This window comes from Protopterus annectens, chromosome 7.part0 (assembly GCF_019279795.1).
Source record: "Protopterus annectens isolate FY-2018-M chromosome 7.part0, PAN1.0, whole genome shotgun sequence".
NCBI classification, from domain to species: Eukaryota; Metazoa; Chordata; order Ceratodontiformes; family Protopteridae; genus Protopterus; species Protopterus annectens.
The window spans coordinates 1,401,448,377-1,401,468,124 of record NC_056739.1 but is presented as its reverse complement, the minus strand read 5'-3'; the positions used below and the strand labels follow the sequence as shown (position 1 = coordinate 1,401,468,124).

The window sequence follows — 19,748 nt, the reverse complement described above, 5'->3', positions numbered from 1 at the left end:
CAGTTACCCAATACAGTAAAGGAATGTCTATATTATAAAATATTTTAAGGTTAGAGACAGTGATGTAATGAAAACTTTATATGTCTCATTGCTAGCTACCAAACTTGAATTTGGTAATTTTCTTTGGAGTCCCTTCCATAAAGATTCATTATCAAAGTTTGCGGATGTACAAATAACATTTTCAAAACAAAGTCATGGTCTCTCAGAGCTTCTTCTTAAGGATGTGCTCACTAAAATGCATGGAAAGATAAGGAGACCTTATCCAGGTCTTCACGACATCAGAATATCCCTATTTGTGGGAATGCTTATATTATAATCCTAATAGTAGAAAATTGCCAAGAAACTTTTGAGATCTTATTTATAAAATAATAAGACTGTAAGTTGGTTCTCAAAGCACTGGAATTCTTACCCGAGAAAGCTAAACGAGTAAAAATCTGGGCTCTTTTAAGTACCATTAGATAGTTTCACAGACAGTGTGTGTTTTGAATAGTAGGCAAGCTGCAAGGGCATCAGTTATTCAAGTCTGAAAAAAGTGGTATAATCAAAACTGACATGAAACCTGGGCAAAACTACGATGGATGGACAAGAAAGGAATAAAGATCACCAGAAGAAGTCTTCCTGAACTGTTTCAAATATGTATGAAGTGTGAGTAAAAGTCAGTTAAGTGACAGAAAAAATATCTGTTGAATCAGTAGAATTCAGTTTCCCTCTCCGGTTGAATTTAGACTAGCTTCTTGTTTTCATAATGTGTGGAAAGTTAAAGAGAAATACCAGGATGGATATCCATCAATATTAGAGCAGAATAAATTCCAGTTGATAATGCTGCTGCTTCAGTGATATCTTTATGTTTAATGGAGAGGCATTTCATAATTGATAATGGAAGATCTCCAGTAGAAAAATATTAGGAATAAAAAAATACTATTTCTGGCATGTATTTTTTATTTTCTTATCAGATGTTAGTTTAGTTTCAGTCTTCATTTTATTTTTCATATGTTTGATATATCAGCAGTATTTTTTTTGGATATTTTCTGAAATTTGTGTTACAGAAAGGATGTATTACATGTTTGTTTTTCTTTTTCATTTTAAATTACTTTTCAAAGGAGAGAACATGATAAAGCTAAATATGAAATAGAAAAATTAGAGTCAGAATGGCTAATAATTTCATAATCTCATAAAGCTGCAGTACAGGGAGTTGCTTTATATAGAGAAGCAAAATTGCTATATTCACTCACGTCATTTTAATTCCACAGGAAAAATGAGACTCTTGAAGGACAAATACATTCACAAGTACACGTGTTAATAAAAGAATTATTAATCTGATTATGGCTCAGGTGAGGGTTAGCAACTGAGGTACTTGGTGGTGGAGGCAAAGATGAGGTGTATGCCCATCCTAGGTATTGAGTGCACTCTGAAAAAACAAAATACTGCATTTAGGGTACAACATTTCTTTATTGGTTCAGAAACTAAATCAGCTGCTGTGTGATATAAAAAGTAAAAACTGTGAAAATTCCTGGTTTAATTTGCAATTTCTTTAAGCATACTTAATGGCACATACAAAGATTAAGGGCTCATAATCAACCATAATTGCAATATTTTTATCTAAATTTGATCAATGTACCTTTAATGTCTATTCATGAATAATTATCTTTTTTTTAATTTACTAAAGATGTTGCATAAGATCTGAGTCTATGCATATGTCTTTGTATATACCTGTTTGCCTTGTTTCACACTACAGAAAATAAGTTCACTGTATTTCCTGTTACACTATGTCTAACCTGAAAGTGAGACATTCTCAAACATGGATGCAACCCAAAGCTTCTAGGGCCTGGTTCTAGCTGAAGGGGCCCATAAACACCAAAAAAATGTTCCATCCACATCTCTTGACTCTGATTTTGCCACTTTAATTTTGACTTCTCCCATTTGATGTGGAACAAATATCTCCATGTTCTTCTCTTTCATTGGCTCAGATTTGAGCCAGTGAGAGAGAGGGACATCCTGCAGTTTGTCACAATCAAAATGGACCAATGGTGGACAAGAAATGTAGCACTAGTGCACACATGTTTTAAGAAACAAATGGTTCCATTCATTGTTTAACTTATTGATGTACATGTAGTAAGTATTTTTGACATCCTTCATAAAATCTTAGATTTTTATGGTAAATTAATGAGGATTACACTCCGTCAACAATGTCAATCATTAGAGTGGACTAGTTTTTTTTTTTTAAGAAAATGCATTTCCATGCTGTGACGAACATGCCCTGGCCCAACAATCAAGGAGCCTCAATCCTCACCACTAACACCAGGGAGGTCGTCTCCTAGAAGAGAGAAAAGGCTATCTAATACACACAGTAAAGTACAATTTCCTTTAAGTGCACCCTTAAGTGCACACAGAGATCACAGTCAGTCTGGGGCTGGTTGCTCCCTTGCTCATCAGGTCTCCAATAAGACTCCCCACTGGCACAGCTATAGGGTCCAGATCTCAGCCTAGCTGGGCAAGCTAAAACCTCCAGTACCCTCTCTATCCAACCAGTGCTTCGTGTCCCCTGCCAAGTAGCTGACACACCACACACACACTTTGAGATAAGTATTTATACAACTTCACAGACACTCCTGGGAAAGGCTGATACAGATTCTTCAGCTGTGCCCCTTTACCCAGACCATACGGTATTAATCCCTGCCACCACCCAGCTAATAATATCAGCTACTAAAAGACCCTTAAAAGGGTGTCCAATTATTACTGTGCAATATTATTATCCAATTGGTAATGTGACTATACAGTCTAAGGCTTATTGGAAGGGCTTAAACAGTAAACTCTATAAATATATAATGTATTCTAAAGCATACTTTAACTCTACATAAACCAGCCACAGGTAGAAGGTTTTAAAAATATTTAATAATAATGAAACACAAGACAAAACTACTACACCACAGAGATATCTAAGAGTTTAGAGATCACACAGAATCTTAAAATAATTCAGTAGGACAGGTCTGATTTCAAAGAAAAATACCTAATTAATCTTTACTAGCTTTAACTATTCCTACAAGAAATCACAGTGCTAGAAACTTACATGTGAGCTTAGGCAGAGTGCTGAGTTAGATATCCAAAACCAAATGCTCCCTGTCTCTTGTGAGAAATAGTATTTAAACATTACTAACAAACATGTCTCTAAGGCCCTCCCAAATTACATCATTTTTGACACTTAGTCTGGAGTTCTCAGGCCACAAACTGCATTATTTAGCAATCTAACCTCGCTGGCCTTGTTCAAGAGAAATCTTGACCAATGGATGGGAGATCGCAGATATACCCCAGGGATTACCTCAGTGTCACTGCTCGACAGAGGCACAGCAAAATAATGGGTATAGTTCCCCATACTAAAGGGGTGGCGTAAGCCACAAAACTATGGGCTAGGCTTGTAAATGCCCTTGGGCAGATAGCCTAGTATGAACCTATGAACCTATGAACCTATGAACCTAACACCTGCTCAGAAACTTACAACAATATAAGTCATTTCACATGTATATTCTAACAGAAACCAGAGCAATAAAGCACATTCTACATCTAAATTCTGGTCATAAACTTTAGCCTTAAAACAATGGGCATGAAACCTTCATCCAGACGCATTGGAGCTGAATTCTAACATGAAAGGGTCACAACATGATTCACTGGGCCAGTAGAGTACAATGTTGTCACATATTTTGTAGTTCCACATTTCACAGCATTCTTTTACACTCAAGAAAACATGCCTGTATTTTACTTTTATTTACAAATGCCAGAATTATATATAAAATTCTATTTGACTAGGCTGGCAGCCTTCGCCCATCTCTTCCCAGTCGTCACACATGCATCATCTGTTCTGTTAACCCTTTTAAGTAAATTCCAGGTGTCTTGTACTTTGGTATATAGGATTACAGCTATGAGCTGCATACAGACTGTTTTCTCATTCAGAAATACAGAGTTTGATTTCTTCCATCTTCTTTTACCTACTGCATGACTCTGTAAGTCACTTAACCAAACATGACCACCGAGTCACCCCTAAAATGGGACACTTTGTCTGGTGAGTTTATCCAGCTAATAAAAAACGTAAAATAGTTTATAAATTTTCTTTTTTTGGGGGTAGGAGGGGCTTTCTCTCATGTTATTTTTGTCTTTGTTCAAGCTGATCTTTGAAACATCTTTGGCATTGGTTTACTATCAAAATGTTGCGGGGCAAAATAAATCCAGCTCAGAACACCGAGAAGTAATAGCAAGTCAAAAAACATTCAACAGATAACAATGTCGAATCTGCTGAATGAATTCAGCAGATTTGACATTATCATCGAACAGATCATGTGATGTCCATATACGAATGCAGGTAAACTAACCTCCTATACCTCACATCATGTTTTTACCCCTGCTAACTATATTGTCCCTCTCTGAGATCAACTACAGTGAAGAAAGGGATGCATTTCCCAAACTGCACTTTACCACAATCTGTGTACAGTACTTTACGTTCATATTAGCGAATGCACAGTGCATTTGCTGATATTAACTTTCAAACACGGAGCTGTTCAGCAAGATGGAAACTCGAACATCCATATTTCAAGTTTTCCATCAACGGAGGATCTACAGTTGCTATTTTGATAGTAAACGTCTGGCATTACTGTAACTTGTTATGGATTGTAGTCAATAAATTATTCCAGGCATGAGAGTTTTAGACTCTGTACTCTTCAAAAAACATGTGTAATGACATTCTTTTTTTATTCTAGCAATGTTCTCTGTATATACAAGAGTTCTTTAAAATTTGTTCTGGATTGCTTGTCTTTTTCCCCGATTCTTCATCAAAGAAGCTAAGAAGATAGAGGGTAGCTATAGTGAGTTCTGACAACAGCGAACTAAAATACATTTTGGGTATAGTCATACAAATGGCTCTAACTGGTTACATCAGTCTGTGTGTGTGTGTGTGTGTGTGTGTGTGTGTGTGTGTGTGTGTGTGTGTGTGTGTGTGTGTGGGCATGTGCATGTGTGTGTTTGCACGTGTGTGTGTGTGTGTGTGTGTGTTTGTGTGTGTGTGTGTGTGTGTGTGTGTGTGTGTGTGTGTGTGTGTGTGTGTGTGTGTGTGTGTGTGTGTGTGTGTGTGTGCGCGCGATTGTGTGTGGGGTGAAATCATTCCTCTAAATCCCATAGACCAATTAGCAAATCCTGCAGTGTTAGAGGGAGGACACTTTACACCAGGACAGTTTGAATATTACTTTAAACTCACTTAAAGACAATATGCTTTGTAGCATGAAAGAAGTAGGGGGATAGTAGATATCTGGGATTCTCTTTACACTAAAATCACTTAAAAAGTTAATAGAGCAGTTTTTGCAGCATAAACACTTGTAAGGTTAACCCCAGATACCAGAGATATGCATTAAATAGAATTATAGCTCTCTTTAAAATCCTGTACCCTTGACGCAGCGAGCAACTTGTCAGCAAGGCAGAGCTTTACTTCTCTAGGCTAGAAATAGTCACTAGGGATAGTTGTTACCCTGAGTCACTTTAAAGAAGTCAAAGAACCACAGTGGGAAAGCTTTAAACCTCATGCACTTAGCTCAAAATATTCAGTGCTTTAGTCCCCTGTACTAACTGAGAACTTAATGTAAGGTCACTCTTGCACCCTGATGTATTATCTGAACAATAAGCAGTATAAAACTCCAATGTCTGCTATTATTGTCTGACTGTAATGGTCCATCAGTTACAAGAGACAAGGCAGATAGGCAAAATCAGGGATGTTCTGTAAAATCAAGGTTAGTTGAGATGGATGGGGGTGGGTCCATGGATGGGGCTTCCAAATGGCTATGCTCAAGATTTTCAGACAAAGCCAAGAGGAGCACTGCATATATGCAGCTGTATCATTTAGGAAGAAGCACAGGGCATCTCTCAGAAATAAACCCAAATGGTCAAACCATAATATCATAGGTTCATAGGTAGGTACTAGGCTATTGGCCCTAGGGCATATATAAGCCCAGCCAAAAAGGTACCCTGGCGTTTGCCACCCAAGAAAATTATTTTCCTGTGCTCCTGTTGAGCAGAGCCACAGAGGTGATCTCCAGGATGAATTTCCTATTTCCCATCCAATCATCAAGATTTTTCTTGAAGAGTGCTAATGAGGAGCTTTGTTTGATATAGATAGGTAGTTTATTCCAGAGTATGGGAAGTCTTTGGGGCAGGAATCTATCCCTCCAGCATGTTCTGTTGATTGTAGTGACAAGGTTTAGGTCCCTAGAGCGTGTAGCTTGGAGAGATTGGGATTTCTTTAAGTGGAGTATGTCCAACAGCTCTGGGTTTGACATAGCTTTGTATGTTAGGCAGAGATTGCCTCTGAGTAGGCGATATGCGATGGTGTAAAGCTGGAGTTTTTTTAGAAGGTCTGCGTACGGCATCTGTTTGAGGCCAGTAATTCTCTTTGTGAGGTATTTCTGTGGCCTTTCCCGTTGTTGTACATGTCTTGTGAGGTACATATGAAAAGGGGTGGTGTGCTCTATAATGGGTCTAATGAGTGATGAGTAGAGGGGAACAATGACCTCTTTTTTCCTGGATGAGAAACCTTTTGTGATGAGGTGTGCCACATAGAAAGATTTCCTGACTACTGTGGTGATGTGATTATCAAAGGAGAGACTACTGTCCACCTGTGTCCCAAGGTCTCTTATCACACTTTCAGTGTTAAGTAGGCTACCACCTATGTGGTAGCGCATGGGTACAGAGTTTTTACCAAAGGGGATGACAATGCACTTTTTGGCATTGAGCTTGAGGTCATGGCTTTGACACCAGGCATCTGTCTCCATGACGCCCTTTTGTAGGATGTCCAGATCATTAGGAGTTTCGATTATGGCTCCTAGTTTGTAGTCATGTGCAAACTTTGTTAGCTAAAGACCTGCTGTGTTAGCCTGTACTTCAGAAAAGTAGATGCCAAACAGGCGAGGACCCAGGACTGAACCCTGTGGTACTCCACTTGTCACTGGTCTGAAGTCGGATTTGGAGTCTACTACTTTCACAGTGTGGGTTCTCTCAGTGAGCCAGTTGACAACCCATCTTGTGACATAGGGATTTATACCTAGTTTAGTGAGTTTATCGATAATTCCAGAGTGAGGGATGGTGTCAAAAGCATTGGCGAGATCTAGAGAGGCCGTGTGAACCACCTTACCCTCATCTACGGCTTTGGTGACTGCTTCAAAGAAGTCTATCAGGTTTAGGAGATATGATCTGCCTTTTACAAAACTGAACTGGGTGGGGTCCAGAGTTTGGAGATTACCAATGTCTTTGTGTATATGATCTATGATGATACGTTCCATGGCCTTGCAGACCAGGCTCATTAGGCTAATGGTGCGGTAGTTCCCGGGGTCCATGGTGGCTCCCTTTTTGTGGAGTGGGATAACCATTGCTGTGCATCATTCAGTGGGTACAAAGCTTGAGGTGAGGCTATGATTGAACATGGTGCTTAGGTAAGGTGCCAGGTCCCATGAATGCTGTGTTCTTGGCTTTGGAGAGTGTGTTTTTTGCCTGTGCAGCCGTGGTTACAGGAACTTTGCATTCTTCTGGCAAAGAGATGGGCCCTTTAGGGGGTGAGAGGGGGGTAAAGTTAGCACTGAACCTATCTACCAGGATGTAGGCAATATCATAGGTTAGATGTCAACAAGGCTTGTAATAAAAGGAAGAGTTTTTTGAGCAAAACTAAGAAGAGCCATTCCCAGAATGTTAGTTCCCTCATCTTTGAAATAAACAGACAACTCAAAGAGCTTAATAAAATCCATGAAAGACACAGGTGAGGCTGAAATCAGCCTGGGCTCTGTATCTGTCAGCTGTGATAACATGATCAACAGACCTCAGTGGTTTGTCACAGATGGTCTTCATCTGTCACCCCTGGGATTTCGGCAACTGGCTAAGGATCTTGCCACCCTCATAGTGTCTTATTTAGGAAGTGTCTCAAGGACAAAATTCCTGACATAAAAAACTTCATCTAAAAACAACCTCAAGGTTATGCTGCTAAATGCTAGGAGTCTTAACATGAAACTTCACTCACTGGAAGCAGTCCTCACCTTGGAAGGCGCAGGCATTTGTGTAGTCACAGAGACCTGGTTCAAGGCTGTGGAGAGCAGTCCAGCCATACCAGGTTACACCTCCTTCCACACATTCAAACCACAAACTGAAGGTATGAAAACTAAAGGGGGTAGTGTATCAATATTCATTAAAGATAAATACACCTCCAGATTAGTTAAACAATATGATTCCTTGCAGATACTTCAGGTGCAATTAACTGTTGGTAGGACACCTATTCAAGACATTGCCAAATACAGGACCTCCTCCATGAATCCCGGTACCCACTCTGCCTATTTAGATCTACTTGAGTCTATCAAGATACATCTGAACAACATGGTTTTGGGAAACTTTAACTACCCATTCATAGAATGGGTAAATTACTTGTGCTCAAACTCACTTGCTCAAAGGTTCTTTGACTTTGTTAGCTCCAATGCCCTGGACCAGCTGGTTGACACCCCCACAAGTGGATCTAGTGGGTACAATATGGGGGACCACTGTAGCACCACCTCTGTGAGGTCTTTGCTGGTGAGATCTGACCACAAATCAGTTTCATTTGAAGTTACTATGACACCTGACCACCCCAGCAGCAACTAAACTATAAAACTTCTCCAAAGCAGCCACCCCCCCCCAAATGGAACTGGCAACTATGCTGAGTTCTACACCATTGCTTTATGCAAACACCTGTATAACTTGCATTGATTCAGCTGTACCTGATTGGACAAAAATAAGCTCCTCAAGGAAGAGCAAACCTGTCTGGTGGACAACTGCCATCAAGAGACTTTACAATAGGAGGAAGAAATTGCTGTCTAAGCATAAGAGGGAGTGAGCCTTAAACTGGAAACACTCCATCTTCAGCTTAAACAAGCAAATAAGATTTATTGTGAAGTCCTCCAAAGCAAACTATAAATCAAAATTAGCTTTCTCAACTAAGGACTACTAAGGACAACCATAAGGCATTCTTTAGTTACATCCGTAACCTAAAAGGAAAGGTCCAAATTTGTGCTGAACTGGTAGTTAATGATACCACATAAACTGAGCCTGTGGACATAAATAACCTGTTGGCTGATAGGTTCTGTGAAAACTTCACACTCCTGTTCCCACTATATGTACCCCATGACATCCAAACCACCTGTCCCCTGCCATGTATCTCTAAAGAGCAGGTTGCAAATGCCCTCTCCATGGCCAAAAACACAAGATCTATGGGACCTGATAACATCCCTGGATGCATCCTACATGGGCTCCAACAAGAATTAGCAATACCGAATTAGCAACACCACTGGGTACTCTTTTCAATCATAGTCTAAGCACCAGCTTTGCCCTAGCTGAATGGAAAATGGCCACCATTATTCCCTTGCAGAAAGGTGGTGATTCCACTGACCCTGGCAACTATAGACCTATTAGCCTGACTAGCCTTATTTGCAAGGCCATGGAGTGAATCATCATGGATCTTATCAACAAAGATATAGGTAATATATAGATAGGGAGGGAGGGAGGGTGGCCTAATGGTTAAGGTGTTTGCCTTACAAACACAAGGTGCAGGGTTTGAGTCTCACAAGGGATAATTGGCTAGGCTTAAAATGGCTCGCAAGGGCAGTTAGCTTAGTACTAACCTAGGAACCTATAATCTCCTAACACTTGACCCTACTCATTTTGGATTTGTCAAAGGGAGATCTGTTAAACCTAGTGAACTTCTTTGCGATAGTCACCAAGGCCCTGGATGAGGGGAGGTCTGTGCATACAACCTACGTAGACTTAGCCAACGCTTTTGACACTGTCCTCCACTCAGACGCCATTGACAAACTCACCCAGCTAGGTATCAACCCTTATATCATTAGATGGGTCACTAACTGGTTCACTTATAGAACACATATAGTCAAAATAGGGGACCCCACCTCCAACAGCAGACCTGTAACCAGTGGTGTTCCACAGGGATCAGTCCTGGGACCTCTACTGTTTGGAATCAATTTCCCCAAAGTACAATCAAAAACTAAAGGTCTGGGGCTAACAAAGTTTGCTGATGACTGCAAACTGGGAGGGGTCATAGAATCTCCAAATGATGTCAACATTTAATAAGAAGGTCTTACACAAACAAATGACTGGTGCCAAAGTCATGGCCTTAAACTCAATGCAAAAAAAAATGTATTATCATCCCTTTTGGTAAGAACGATGTTCCTACTGACTACCACATCAATAGTAACACCCTAAGTACACACAGTGGTGAGAGACCTGGGCAGACAAGTTGACAGCAATCTTACCTTTGATCACTATGTCCCCACAGTGGTAAGATGGGCATTCTGTATTGCTCATCTCATATGTAAGGGTATTGCCTCCAGAAAAAAAAAGTTATAATCTCCCAGTACTTTTCCCTCATCAGGCCAATAATTGAGTACTGTGCCCCTTTTGGTATGTATCTTTTCAAACACCGGCAGCAGTTGGAGAAATCACAAAGATTCTTCATGAGGAAAATTCAAGATCTTCAGCATCTGTCCTATGCGGATCATCTGAAATAACTGTCACTTTATTCTGTTCAATCTCTGCCTTGCATATAAGGCAATCTCTGGCCCTGCTTTATTGAAAATGCTGCATATCTGCAACTCAAATGGTACCCAGGTTACTTGCTCTAAAAACCTGAAGCTGGTATGTCACATTAATAGAACCTGCTGGAGGGATAGATTTGTGTCCCAGAGACTACCACACCTTTGGAACAGATCCCCACTTCATGTCAAACAAAGTACCTCATTGGCCTTCTTCAAAAGCAATCTGGACGATTGGATGAGTAACCGTAAGTTAACCCTGGGGGTTCTACCTGTGTCCCTCTTGGACACGGGCATTAGGTGCTGATCATGGAAATATGGGTAGAACTTGGTTAGGTTTGTAAGGGCCCTAGGGCCATTACCCTAGTAACTTCCTATAATACTATGATCTTAAATAGCTTCATAAGCCAAAATAAAATCGCAAGCCTTTTTAGTTATGTTTGAAATCTCAGAAGCACAATAAAATGTGTTGAGCTGATTGTGAGAGATGTTACCTACACTGAGGCTGAAGATATAGAGAACCTACCAACTAATAAATTCATCTCTAACTTTAACGCTCTCTGTTTTCTTTCTGTCCCACAAGATATACCTGAACCTAGCTCACCTCCAGTTATCGTACAAAACCAAGTCCTAAAAGTGCTATCATAAGTTAAAAATACTGCATCAGTGGGTCCAAACAGTATCTATAGATGTATCATATATATAACATAAAGCATGATTTAGCTGCCTCCATTCCTACCAGCACTGTTCAACCTCAGCCTCCATATGTGTTTTGTACCAAGCAAATAGTGAACAGCTACAGTCATTCCCCTGCATAAGGAAAGACTTTCCATAGACGTGGGCAATTGCAGATCTGTATGTCTGACCAACCTAATATGCAAAGCCATGGAAAGACTTGATCATGGAACTATTTAACAAGGATATAGTGAACCTCAAACACTGGACATGTCTCAGTTTGTTTTTATCAAGGGCAGGTCATGTTTACTCAAGTTGTTTGGGATTTGGGAACGTATGTGGACAATGACATAACCTACAACCGATATGTGTCCACTGTCATAGGAATGTCCTTCTATAGTGTGCAGCTTATAAGCTAAGAGATTGTTTCTAGATCTAGGGATGTCATTGTCCTTCTTTTACTCAACTGTCATTAGGCCAGTCATTGGGTATAATGCCACCTTTGGCATGTATCTATCCAGACACATCAAACAAATGAAACACCCAGATAGATACCTTACTAAAAGGATACAAGTACTAAATAATATGCCCTAAATGGACTGACTCATAGTCCTGTCACTGCACTCTGTAACCCACAGACTGCTAAGAGGTGACCTATGTCTGGTGTACAAGGCATCCTCTGACCCAATACTGATGGATCTACTGCACATCAGCAGGTCAAATGGCATTAGAAATACTTGGTCTAGGGATCTAAACCTCTTCTGAAACATCAACAGAAAAGTTTGGAGGGACAGGAATATGTCTCAGAGAGAATACTGCTGCTGTGGAACAGACTCCCTATCCACATTAAACAAAGCTCATCCCTGTGCATATTCAGATACAACTTGGATCTATAGATGTGTCATAAAACATTTACTCCAGGACAGCCCCCCTGTACTACTAATGGCCAGAGATAGCTTCTAAATGTTTTATCCCATGCATGGGTCCCCTCAGTTTATCTATGATATTGAGCCCAGTTATTCTTACTAAGGATAATATATAAGTATTGACCAGAGAATGGGCAAGTACAAACAAGAAAGGTTAATTCAAGCACAACAATAGAAACTGGCTAGGCTTAAAATGGCCCACAAGGGCAGCTAGCCGAGTACCTATCTATGAACCTATGAAACTCGACAACACCAGAGAGAATTATAAATATTAGTTGGAGTCACTTGCATAGTTAATAGTACAGTTGGTCTAGCATCATGGTGAATTTTCTGAACAATAAGAAGAATGACTTTCCCAGTCAGCATATGTTAAATAAATAAATAAAATGAATAATGAAACTCTAATGTCTGTCATTATTGACTGGCTACTCATTCATGATTTCTGAGGAATAAGGACTGAGTAAGAGACAAAATCAGGGATGTTTTGTAAAGACAGGGGCAAGTAGGAAGTATGGTAGTGTGTGTGTGTGTGTGTGTGTGTGTGTGCGTGCGTGCGTGCGTGTGTGTGTGTGTGTGTGTGTGTGTGTGTGTGTGTGCGTGTGTGTATGACTGAGGGGGGTGCTGTGCTAATGTGATACATGGGCCTCCTGAGGTGATTAGCGCAAAAAAGGGCTGAAACACTAGTGGTACCATCACATGATTCAGTGATGCAAACTAACTGATAACAAGGTCTTTGCCCATTGCAGCTAACGCATTTCCAAATCACATTTTCTACAGTTGTGGACACAGACCCTTTTGGCTACAGCACATAACATCCACAGGGGGAGATCAGCTTTGAGTCCTTGCACCCTTCACATAGCCACTGATTAGTGCTGCAGTATATGCTGTTTGACTCTTATCCCAGCACATCTCTTGTTTAATGATGTACTGGATATACTTTTAATAAATGCTCGTTTCAAGGAAAGAGAAGTTTTAGTGCTGCCCATCCAACTCTGTGTCAGTGTGAAAGGTTTTGGTTTTATTTAGCAAATGGCTGTTGATGTGTTCAATGTAAAATCTGAAATAAATATTTTAAATTAAAAAATAATTAAGAAACTAGTTTGAACACTGACAGGTTTGAATGACGTTTTTAATAACTAGTGAGAGACAATCAAGTAATGGGATATCAGTATGACTATGAGGGTGGTGGTTCATTATTTTGACTAGGACACAATTTGACTATGATGTGGTTCTGGCTGTTACAGGTAATTATTAGCACTACTGGAGCTTTTCTTGCCTGTGTTGTAAATAAGACCTGCTGGAGAGACAGGTATATATCTTAGAAACTACCCCTTCTCTGGAACAGGTACCTATCCATGTGAAGCAGCATTCCTGCATAACCCAGTTCAAGTGTAGCTTGGATAATTGGATGGGGAACAGGAAATTTATCCTTGGTTTGGCACCTATGTCTTTAATGGACACAGACAGACTGTAAATGGTTCATCTCCCAGGCCTCTGCTTGTAAATGTTTCATCTGCCAATCCTCTGTTTAAACTTATCAAGGGTACCAAAACTTATCTGAGATTTTAGATAAATGGTAGAGCTTAAAAAGGCCCCTGTGACTGTTAGCCTATTACATACCTATGAACCTATGTAGTCTTGGACTTCAATTTATTGCTCTCTCAGTTATTCAGTCCAGCATTTTCCGAATTGTTCTAAAGAGTACTGAATTTATTTTTTTATTTTGCCTGTATATATAGAAATTTCAGAGACTAGAAAGCTTGAATTGCTACAGTAGGTTATAAAGTGTATGAGTACTACTGTCTGATAATCAGAATTAGAAAATATCTGTGTCAATAAAATTAAGGGAATAGGAGGCAAGAACTTCAGAATTCTGCTATGTATAGCCTGGTTTGTGTTTTATCCATACTGAGACATGAGAAAATTATTTTTACCTAACTGGATCAGCATGTAGGCTTTCTGCTTTGTATCACTTATACCTCTACCAGAAGATATATCCCTCTTAATTTCAGCATAAATGTAGAGTGATTTATCAGTTTACTATCATGTTACTGAGACGGACTCAGTTGAATGGTCTTAACATCGACTCACGTCCACGAAAATTGCAATGCCAAATCCCAGTATTGGTGAAATACAAATCAAATATGATCTTGGGAAGAGTGCTAACATGGGCTGAGATGAGGGCGAGATTTGTACTTCTGCATTATTGGTGTTCAACATTGCCAGCATTCAATGTTCGGGTTTTATGCAAAGTGAATTCGATCGAGTCTGTCTTGGTAACATGTTAGTAAGCCTGCTTTATCAGTGCATATTTGCTCCTATCAGCGTGATTCATCTAACTCTGCCTTCTAGGTCCAGCTGACAAGTTTTATGTATTGCATCTCTGATACCCCTTGCACCCCCCCAAACACACACACAGACACACACACACAGACACACACACACACACACACACACACACACACACACACACACACACACACACACACACACACACACACACACTCTCCACAGCCAACCACTCTATGAAAATGAAGAATCAGTGAAGAATGCTCTTTTTCTCTGCCATAGTGTACTAACACAAGTTAAAGCCTTCCTTTATTCCTTCCTTGTTTGCCTTGGCCTAGTGCACAACATTTGTGGACTGCACCCACGATGACACTTAGTGCACAACATTTGTGGACTGCAGCCACGATGACACTTAGTGCACAACATTTGTGGACTGCACCTACGATGACACTGACATTGATTGTATTTATGCTATACCAAAGATCAGTACCATTTTCATTTTGGGAAGCAACAGTGCAGTAGATTTGTACATTTTATGCTTAGGTCCAACTGATGCATAGTGGTTTATTCCTTGTCATGTAACCAGTGGGCAGTATTGCTGTATTTTGAATTTCTTGACATAGCTCAACTCCTTCTCCCGCTAGAAGCTGTACACAGTGATTCTTTGTTTGGCCTATACCTGGAAGTGTCAACCTGCCTTCCCCCCCTTCCTGAGGTTAATGTTCAATGGTTCTTTTCTCCCATCAATGATAGTAGTAATGTAACACCTCACATTATACCCACCCCAAAATCATTGTACACAATACGTCCTAGCTAAACATTCCTTGAATTGTTTTTAAGTCTCTACTGGTGAAAACTTTCACCCTTTTTCTGTTCAGATCACTGTGTAACATACCTCTTAATACTGCTAATGCACACAATCCAAATCTTCCCTATACAAATGTAAAATGATTCTTTGTTGCACTCCATTTTCTGCTAAATAATCCACCTCTCTAGATCTTATAAACAAAGTTCTCTGTCTTTATTGCATTCTTCTAGAGATATGCACACAGTTCCTCTGTATTATGCTGTAACCCCTTATCCAGTCTCCTGTCTAGGATTAGTAAACTGCACCAAACTGCACCAAATGCCAGACTGCAAACTCAAGCTCTGCCATGCAATTTTGCATTGTACACACCATGCAATTTAACCATGACTGCAGTAATTCTGTTTATTTCCTCTTCTTTCCTTGACTGATTGTATAAAATATCTATACTTACTTTAAGAGTCGTATATGCAGGTCAGGTCCCTGTCCATTCTGCAGTAATCATTAACACCTCTATATGCATTTTCGTTGTTAGTATGGATTTACTCATGTTTACTCTTGGAACTGATAAATGTATTCCATAGTTTACTATCAGATAAGCAAATGAAAAAACCTTATTACAGTATTAGATATGTACTGCAGTTTGACACTGTCCTTCTCATGTAATTATTTTTTCTTCCATTTAGTCTCCTCTCCATCCAATTCCTGCATCTCCTACTAGCCCTCAGTCTGGAATGGATGGAAGTAACTCCACTCTTTCCGGCAGTGCCAGCAGTGGAGTGTCTTCGCTTAGCGAAAGTAACTTTGGACATTCATCCGAGCCACCACCACGTACAGACACTATGGACTCTGTTCCCAGTCAGTCTTGGAACACAGATGAAGACATAGAAACACCCTACCTTCCAGTCCGTTACAGTCTGTCTGAGCCTGATGTCCTTGAGTCTGTAAAGTCTCAGCCTTGCCGAAGTCATTCTGCTCCAACAGGTGTGATGCCACCAGAGCCTGTGGACCCCCCAGCCTTACCTCCAAAGCCGTACCAGCCCAGGATTCCAATAATAGAAAATGAAGAAAGGATGGAGGAAGAAGCAAGGCCCCGGATGACATCATGTAAAATTTCTCAAACTGTGCTGCCTAGTGGTAAAGAAGAACAAGCCAAGGTTGCCTGGGAGCAAGGGATAAAGGAAAAATAACACTAGAGTTTCAGAAGCAAATCATCTATTGGTTTAGACACTGGAGAAACACAGGGCAGGGCATTCCAAAACTGTGTGTAGACACATTACTACATTTGTATAATGCAATCAGCTGTCACTAGACAGCATCCTGAGCAGGCCCTATAAGCTGAACTATTTGAAATAGGGTGTCTGATTTGTACAAAGATTGTGTTTGCATGCGGTGTTGCTGCTTCATATGCACAGCAAGTGCAAACTGCATCACTGGTGCTCAGATCCTGACGCTATTTTCACAAAGCCCCATTCATTCAAAATGCTTGCCTTTCACTATGTAGATGTTGTGGAGGGAAATTGATAAAGGGAAGCAGCTTGTTGGGGTTTGGGTGCTGGTCATGTGCAATGAAATGGTATGAAGGAGAAAGAGTTGATGCAGGTTCATGGTTACACACACACACACACACACACACACACACACACACACACACACACACACACACAGACAGACCACACACACATACACACATGCACAAGCATGCATGTGCATGTATGTATGTATATGAAAGCTAGATTTAAGACAGACAATGACCTTGGATACAAACAGGGAATTCAACAAATGCTGTGTTAGCAAATCCATGGTGCTGAGCAGTACTGGATGAGTAATGCACATGCCAGCAAAATGATTTCCACTTGCCCTATTTCCTTTGATAGCAATTGTGATTCCATTTTGTGTCTGACTCTCATTATTGTTAGCTAGCATGTCAAAAGAAAGTGCCAATGCAGAATTTTGACTGAGTATTTCTTTGATATACTTATGCCGATAACTATGTCAGAGGCAATTTGGTAACAATAACAAAATAAAAAAATATATATCTGGCAAAGGCCCATAATTTAATGCTGCACTTGTGACTTGGACTTTGTCATCAGTGTCATCAGTTAACTGTTCGTCAGTTGTAGCTTATGTCAGCTTGTATGAGTCAGCTAATTTAGATCTGTAAGGAAATGTTTATTGATTGATGCTGCCTGTGGAACAGGCTGCTTGCAAGGTCTACTTTATCATTGGGCTTCACTCTTTAACTTATTTTCAGAAAATTAACTGCTTATGCTTGAGAAGCTCATATAGAAGGATAACTGTAAGAACTGTTATTGACAAATACAATGTTCTGGGATAATCTTTTTTTATTAAATAGTACAGAATAATAGTATATCATATATCTACATATATATCTATATATATATATATATATATATATATATATATATATATATATATGTGGGTTACCTTTAGTACTTCGACAGTCCATTACATCGAATTCCACTTCACCAACATGGCAGAACATCGACACATGAAGAGCCGAAGTTTCCCACACGGTAAGTTACCATTTGGCAATCCAGAACTGAAAAACTGCCATTAAACTGACTACACAAATGTGGGGGGCTTTGCCCCCACACACCCCTAACTTAATATTTCAACTCTGAGAATGCACTACCGCAGGGGGTATGGGGCAAAGTTCAGGTGGATGGCTAAATGGTAACTTACTGTGTGGGAAACTTCGGCTTTTCATTTGTCGATGTTCTGCCGTGTTGGTGAAGTGGAATTCGATGTAGTGGCTCTTCGACATACTAAGGGTAACCCATATATATATATATATATATATATATATATATATATATATATATATATATATATATATATATATATATACACACACACACACACACACACACACACACACACACACACACACACATATACACACAATTGCACACATACATACATATATGGTTTCATATGCTTTGATAGAATGTTTGTTCAACATCTGTTTAGTCAGCTGCTTTTGGTCAGCTAAACAGATTGTCGACAGGTATGTGATCACAAATTTCTCTGGTTTGGAAATATTCCCTTTTCCTAGTTTGCAATCTTAGAGTTAGTATATGTATAATTTGCAAGGGGGGTGTAGGAAAGGTTGCCCCCTGCAAAAAAAAATGTTCCTGCACCCCCGTTTTTTATGGGGTTTTTTTAGTTTTTTGTATGCACTGTGGTTGTATCTCAGTGCATGCACAGTAGAGGGTCAACATTTACATTTCCGATGTATTGTGTTGACTGGGATGTCAACATTTACTTTTGCTTGACCAAAGCAACTATAATCACACACACACATGCACACACGCACACACACACACACACACACACACACACATATATATATATATATATATATATATATATATATATATAGATAGATATCAATAAAGAACATGTATAATGGTGTACTTAGGCAACTCTGTTTATAACTTTTTTTTATTCTTTTTGCTGCATTTCATTCTGACATAGCTTATTTAATCACTAGCTGATAAATATAAGTGTAATGCCTTTGGTTTCACTGTATATATAAAACAATCACAAATGTATCTGTTGCAAGAAACTGGGCAGAGCTGAAAAATATAATTTCATGAGATGCAGTGAATTATTTCTTTAAAAAAATATAACTGGGATATGATATAGTTATGGTAAATTTATATATGTGTTTTTTTAATGTAATGGATCTAGTTTGACATTTCAGGTTTCTTTTTAGAAAATCAAACTAACATTATTTGGTACTACATCTAGTTTGAAATTTCCAGTTTCTTTTTAGAAAACCACACTTGTATTGTTTGGCACTGCATTTTCAGCATTTCATTGCAATCCATCCCTTTGCTGTGGATGTTCCAGCACATATGTATTAAGCACAGATACCGATGCCTTCATCTTAGCTTGAGGATAGACACCATGTACATCAAGGCATGTCATTTATCTGTGCTAGAATTCTGGCACCTTTCTATAAACATTTCATCTTTAGCCTAAAAACTTTTATACAGCTTGAATGCTTTTAGCTTTTGCACAGTTCATGTGTCTGACAGTAGAAGTTCATAGAAGATAGCCATGGTCATTTGACAGATAAGGCTAGAAAAAGTCAGCTTGGTAAATACCAAGGGCATCAAGATTAAACTCTGCTAACAATGAAAGAGGTTAAGTTTCAGCCCCTAAATTATAATTATGTTGTTGGGGATTGTGTATAGGGAGCTTGAATATTTAAACTTGCTGAAAAAAGAGATTTGCTCCCTACCCTGAAAACTTAGAAACATATAATGAGTTCAAAGCTCTGTTTATAGCCTTTATATGTGGAAGGAAAATGGTCCACTGATGAAATAATGTCTTGGAAGTATCGCAGATGGGGTACAAATCCACCCCAAATTACTTTTCCTTTCAAGATACTGAAAAAATCTTTAAAAGTATTACTTCTTATATGCTAGCACT

General features: G+C 39.4%; 1 protein-coding gene across 1 annotated transcript in view; it reads left to right on the top strand.

Annotated features, from left to right (window-relative positions):
• DOCK3 (dedicator of cytokinesis 3) overlaps positions 1 to 17,390 on the top strand; it is a 4,843,230-nt gene extending 4,825,840 nt beyond the window's left edge. The window contains exon 53 of the mRNA XM_044077993.1: positions 15,971 to 17,390. Coding sequence (XP_043933928.1) covers positions 15,971 to 16,474 — 504 coding nt within the window. The 3' untranslated portion in view covers positions 16,475 to 17,390. The remainder of the gene's footprint in view (positions 1 to 15,970) is intronic.
• Positions 17,391 to 19,748: the final 2,358 nt, after the last annotated feature.